This window comes from Blennius ocellaris (assembly GCF_963422515.1).
Source record: "Blennius ocellaris genome assembly, chromosome: 6".
Classification (NCBI taxonomy): Eukaryota; Metazoa; Chordata; class Actinopteri; order Blenniiformes; family Blenniidae; genus Blennius; species Blennius ocellaris.
The window spans coordinates 18,371,766-18,377,342 of record NC_137655.1 but is presented as its reverse complement, the minus strand read 5'-3'; the positions used below and the strand labels follow the sequence as shown (position 1 = coordinate 18,377,342).

Sequence of the window (5,577 nt, the reverse complement as noted above, 5' to 3'; positions counted from 1 at the left end):
TGGAGGCACATTCGAGAAGAGTGAATAAGTAATTGAAAGAAAAGAGTGTCTGAGGATTTGTGCTTAATACAAAGAACTAAGTTAGCTATGTTGACTTTTGTGAATACATTGTTTGTTTCCATTGTTCTCAACCAGATTCTTCTCTCTCTCTCACACACACACACACACACACACACACACACACACACACACACACACACACACACACACACACACACACACACACACGCGCGCGCGCGCGCGCGCACACACGCACACACACACACACACACACACACACACTCTTCGCACGTGGTTTCCTGTCAGCGCTGTTATTTTGAAAGCGGGCGGTGGGCTTCCCGGAAGTTCCGGTTGTGATGTCGGGAGCGTTCGCCGCCAGGCTGCGTGCAGGAAGCAGGATCATCATCACACTCAGCCGCAGCCGCAGCAGCAACAACATGGCGTACAGCGCGAAGATCGGGCCGTCCATCCTGAGCAGCGACCTGTCGTGTCTGGGCAGTGAGTGCGTGCGGATGATGGAGTGCGGGGCGGATTATCTGCACCTGGACGTCATGGACGGGTCAGTTCGTCTCGGCGTGCTAACGTGCTAACAGCAACAAGCTAATGAGCTGCGTGGTCAAAAGTCAAACATTGGGGAGGCAGTACCTCAGGAGTGCTTTAACAGTTTTAGAAGTTATTTCTTGTGAACATGACACCTCGGAGTTTAAACATTTTTCCATGTTGCTCTTTTTTCTGTATTTATTTATTTTGTTTTATTTTATTTTTTAACTTCCTCTGTCAACATTGTCCTTGTGCAAGCTGCGTTTCAAATGTGGCCACTTCCTTTTAAAGGCATTTTGTCCCCAACATCACATTTGGACATCCCATGGTGGAGTGTCTGAGGAACTCAGTGGGCCAGGACCCCTTCTTTGGTGAGCATCCCTGCCCCCCCCCCTGGAGCCCCCCCACCCCCGATTACCAGAATTCACCCATGGTTGCTGAGGTGTGTTGTTGCATGCACATGCTTGTTGCAGACATGCACATGATGGTGTCCCGGCCGGAGCAGTGGGTCAAGCCCATGGCTGCAGCAGGAGCCAACCAGTACACCTTCCACTTGGAAGCGACGACCAACCCCGGGAACCTCATCAAGGAGATCCGAGACAGTGGCATGAAAGTGAGAGAACGATGCCCCCCCCCCACACACACACACACACACTCCTCCATAGACAGTCAATTTCATTCTGAAATCAGCACAGTCCAGCAGTTTACACAGATGAAAAGTAGATAATGATGCAAACGACAACATATTGGTGAGTGCCGAGTCCATGAAGCGCACTCAAAAGTTTCATTGGCAAAAATGTCGGGGAAAAAAGTAAAGGTGTTGCATCCATATTAGAGTTGATTTTACTCAAATTTATTCAAAATGTTATTCTGTCTATTGTTTAACAAACCAAAATAAAAAGTTTCCATTTGTATTATGTAATTGCGATGCTGGAAAATGGCCTCCAGTTAACAAAAATAATGAAAAATGCATCCACTTGTAAATTCTGATTCAAGTTATTCCAATATTTGCAGATGCAAAACGATTTTTTTACTTTTTTTTACCCTCAAGACTTGCAAGTTTAACGTTTAAAAAAAACAACCAAACAAACAAAACAGAAAGAAGTGTTTAATATTTATGCGTAATGTAAAATGTATAGAAGTGTCTCTCTTTTAAACCTTAATTGATTGAAGCCTCTGCTGTGGTTCACTTCCCACACTGACGCACAGGTGATTATTTCAGGTGGGTTTGGCCATAAAGCCTGGCACTACGGTTGAGGAGCTGGCGCCGTGGGCAAACCAGATCGACATGGCTCTGGTCATGACTGTCGAGCCCGGCTTTGGCGGACAGAAGTTTATGGAGGACATGATGCCCAAGGTAAGGACGAATTACAGGCACCAACAAACAAACGAGGCCGAGAAACGCCACAGATGAGGTGCAGGTTGTTTTTGTCGCGCGTCGAAACGACCCCATCCTCTCCCTGCTGGTCTGATAAGCGATCGTCAAGAATGTTTTAACCTTCCGATTTAACATTTCCCTGCCGCAAACTTGTACCGAGACGACGGGGGAGGAACTCCTTTCAAATGCTCATTTATAAAACGCTTTCAGTCGGCATTTGTTTGCATTTTAAGTGACGTACCAGAAGCCCAGAGTTCCTTGTATAAACCGGTAAGACGAGATGCGGAGATAGCTGCGGTTACACGGACAATAAGTCGTCTGATAAAACTGCCCGTCCATTTCTAATTGTGTCACAATACATTGCATAACACGCTCGGAACTTTGCACTCGTCTGTGAAGTAAGGTCACCATGTGATTGCGTCCTTCACGGTGGCAAAGTTTCACTTGTTGTTTACTTTTCAAGAGAGATGCAGAAAAGCTTGCTGACAAATGGGCCTTTTCATTCTGGCGGCTTCCAAGTGAAGTGGGTGTGTGAATGTCATAAATGATTAAAGTCACAGCGCAATGCATTATGGGTTTGATCCGCTGGCACAATCGGATGACAATCTGGGTGCAGATAAAGCCACATATCAAGTTACTTTATTCAGTGTTTGTTTTTTTAATCTCAGTAGTGACTCGGTCGTTCCAGTTTCACCTGTAGTGCTGGGCAGCGGGTTGACGTACTCGCTAAATAATCTGGACAAATGCAATGTACCACTTAAATCTCTATTCAGAATTCAAACAAGCACGTAACTCCACAAAATGATGGCGTTCCTGTGAGGAAAAGCAATTTGAGAAATAACTAGTTTGTTGTTTTTTTCCCCCCCCCCAACACCGGTTTTCCCCTAAACCCTTATAAACACAGGCTGACGTTGAGCAAGTGGCACATAAAGTTCCACTTTAAACAATGTCCGCCTATAAAAGTTTCCGGAAAAACCACAGAAGCACAAAGAATTCTATTGCATAAGTACTAAAACAACTAAGCAAAAAAAAAAAAAACATTGGCGGTTGTTTATTTTTGTCTCTTTGCTTCTCTCATTGTGCTTCTCATTTTAATTCAAGTGGGGTCGGTTCGATGTTGTCTAAAGACGAGTGTTTTTGTTTTTTTTTCCCTGTAGAAATAGTGAGGATACTGTGTCTCTTTGCTTTGATTTGTGAATATTGAGTGTGGCAGGTCTGGAGCTGTTCTCTCTGTGTGAATGTGACCCAGGTGAGCTGGCTGCGGAGTCAGTTCCCGTCACTCGACATCGAGGTTGATGGAGGAGTCGGGCCTGACACCGTCCACAAGTGTGCAGAAGTAAGAGATGCAGGAACCGCACCTGAAATAACCACTTGATTACGCGAGTTAACTCCGGGGGGAGCTTGTCTGACACGTTGTGTGTGTGTGTGGACTTTCACTCCAGGCTGGGGCCAACATGATCGTGTCAGGCAGCGCTGTGATCGGCAGTGACAACCCTCGTTCCGTCATCGCTCTCCTGCGCACCGCGGTGGCCGAAGCAATCCAGAAACGCTCGCTGGACCGCTGAGATGCCCCATTTTGAACCCGAGTCCCCGCCGCGACGCTCCCACCTGCTCCGTCTCCAGCAACTCACCGCAGCGGAACTTACTCGACAAGGACATTTCTGGGGGTAGAGGCCGAAAGGTCGCCGTCTGAGCGGCGGCCCTCGGCGGAGTCGTCAGCCGATGGCCAATCTTAAATCGCCTCTGATGTGATGGAAGCTGCAGTCGTGCCTCAACTATAAACAGTTTGGACTTCATCCTCCCTCCTGCCGCCGTCTGAACGCTTCACTCAGAGCCTCATCTCGGCTCGGGAGCAGCCGTTTCCGGGACTGAAGCGGAGGTCACTAATCGATCCCGTAAACATTCCTGAATATTGTTTTGACTCGCACCGAGTGATTTAAGGGTAAATTATCAGTGGAAATCCAAGCACTTTTGTTGATCCTTCAGTTCTGTATTTTTTTGACCTCCTATCTGTAATGTCATAGATCAAAAAATATTTTTGGCTCATTTGTTGTGTTAAAATCCTGTACTACTGGTCATGTATATTAAAACATCTCATCACATTTGGTTTTGTGGAATAAAAAGTTAAAAGAAGTGTTGACTCTGAAGTTTAACTTTTCTCTGCATAAAATTTCCATTCATTGAAAATAATTAGTCTTGTTTCAGAACATGAATTCAATTTTTTTTTTTTATTGTTCCTGAAAGCCGAAATAAAACATTTGGTGACAAGTTCATGTAAATGTTATCGTAAACGTCAAACTCACCTCTTTAGTTTCTAAGTGGCACTTTGCAATTGATAATCGTAGATTTTCAGGCCTTTTTTTAATTATTAGATCTCAACTTTTAACAGAAGCCTCAGTTCTCTTTTAGCTCCATTTCTTTCTTTTTTCTTAGTTTTATCTCATGTCTCGCTATTCAGATGTGTGTTGGTCTTTAATTGGCGGAGGCTGTAACGGGTCCTCGATGAAGGCAGCATGCACAATGAACAGACACACATTCGTGTGACGGCGACACTGAGTCCAATTAGACGGGGAACCTGCAGACTGCACACAGAAAGGCCGGCCCTGAGTTTGAATCATGAACCAGAAGCGCTAACCCACTACGTCCTGTGGCCCTGGTTTGCAAATATTTTTCCCTTTTAAGTGTATCGTCAAATACCTGAAAAACACTTGGACTTGCATTTACTTGGTATTTAGCAACGTCCTAACGTGTCTGAGGCGGCACACGAGTGTAGTGGATTGTACCGTCGCCTCACAGTAAGAAGACCGATGTTCAATTCTGTGCTTGAGGCCTTCTGTGTGGAGTTTGCTCCTTATCCACATACATTTGTTATAGGTTGATAATCAAAACAAATTGTGAATTGTCTTCCCTCTGATATCCCACTCTTTCATATTGGTGATCGGTGGACGAATTATCTTTCTTCCAAGTCATTTATTTGAGTGTTTCTGCTCTTCTTTCCCTCGTAATGATCATTATTCACAGTGTATGATTCAAGCTCAGTGACTGGCCATTCACCCTTCATACACTAGGTGGCGTGTTTGGACAAAAGCCTCGAACCAAAAAATAAATCATGACTGAACTGTGAGGACGGTAATGATTGATCTGCAAGTGTGAGAGGGCTTCACATACTGAAGCTTGGAATTAAAAAAGCATTAGTAATGTATGAACCATTCAGGCTGTGACCTGAACCACTCGCAGTTCAGTAGAGAATGGAAGACTGATGACGTGGGCCTGTAAAGTGTTTTTTTTCTGCTGGTGAAAACAAACAAAAAAAAAGCTTTTGGAAAGGTGTGGTGTGTGTATGTGTGCACGGTGAGAGCCGTGTTAAACCTTTGGCCTTTTATCCGTGACGTTCAACATCCTTTCAGTGTCAATATATCTACAGAGCTGTGCACCTGTTGTCTTTCATTACGCACAATCATGATGTCAACAATTGTTTAGTCAGAATAAAGACAAAGGTAGTTTGGAGAGTGGCCTTGAGGAATCAATAGGTGGTGTTTGTTGAGTCAGACTTTTTTGTTTTTTGGGGGGAAGGGGGTTGTTTTTTTTGTTTTTTTCTTCAGGACACCCAGAAACTCCACAGACACATTGAGTGTACAGTAACTCTTATCTCTTTGTCT

At 44.7% G+C, this 5,577-nt stretch overlaps 1 protein-coding gene across 1 annotated transcript; it reads left to right on the top strand.

Annotated features, from left to right (window-relative positions):
* The first annotated feature begins 380 nt into the window (after positions 1–380).
* Positions 381–4,009, top strand: rpe (ribulose-5-phosphate-3-epimerase). The gene is made up of 6 exons (XM_080498430.1): positions 381–559; positions 832–911; positions 1,014–1,153; positions 1,763–1,897; positions 3,168–3,254; positions 3,361–4,009. The coding sequence occupies exons 1-6, from the start codon at positions 438–440 to the stop codon at positions 3,481–3,483; spliced, it is 687 nt and encodes a 228-aa protein (XP_080354556.1). The 5' UTR covers positions 381–437; the 3' UTR covers positions 3,484–4,009.
* Positions 4,010–5,577: the final 1,568 nt, after the last annotated feature.

Coding starts and splice junctions, on each gene's coding strand:
- rpe (XM_080498430.1), top strand. CDS start 438: ATGGCGTACAGCGCGAAGATCGGGCCGTCCATCCTGAGCAGCGACCTG. Junction 1,898..3,167: donor TGGAGGACATGATGCCCAAG/GTAAGGACGAAT, acceptor AATGTGACCCAG/GTGAGCTGGCTGCGGAGTCA. Junction 3,255..3,360: donor CCGTCCACAAGTGTGCAGAA/GTAAGAGATGCA, acceptor CTTTCACTCCAG/GCTGGGGCCAACATGATCGT.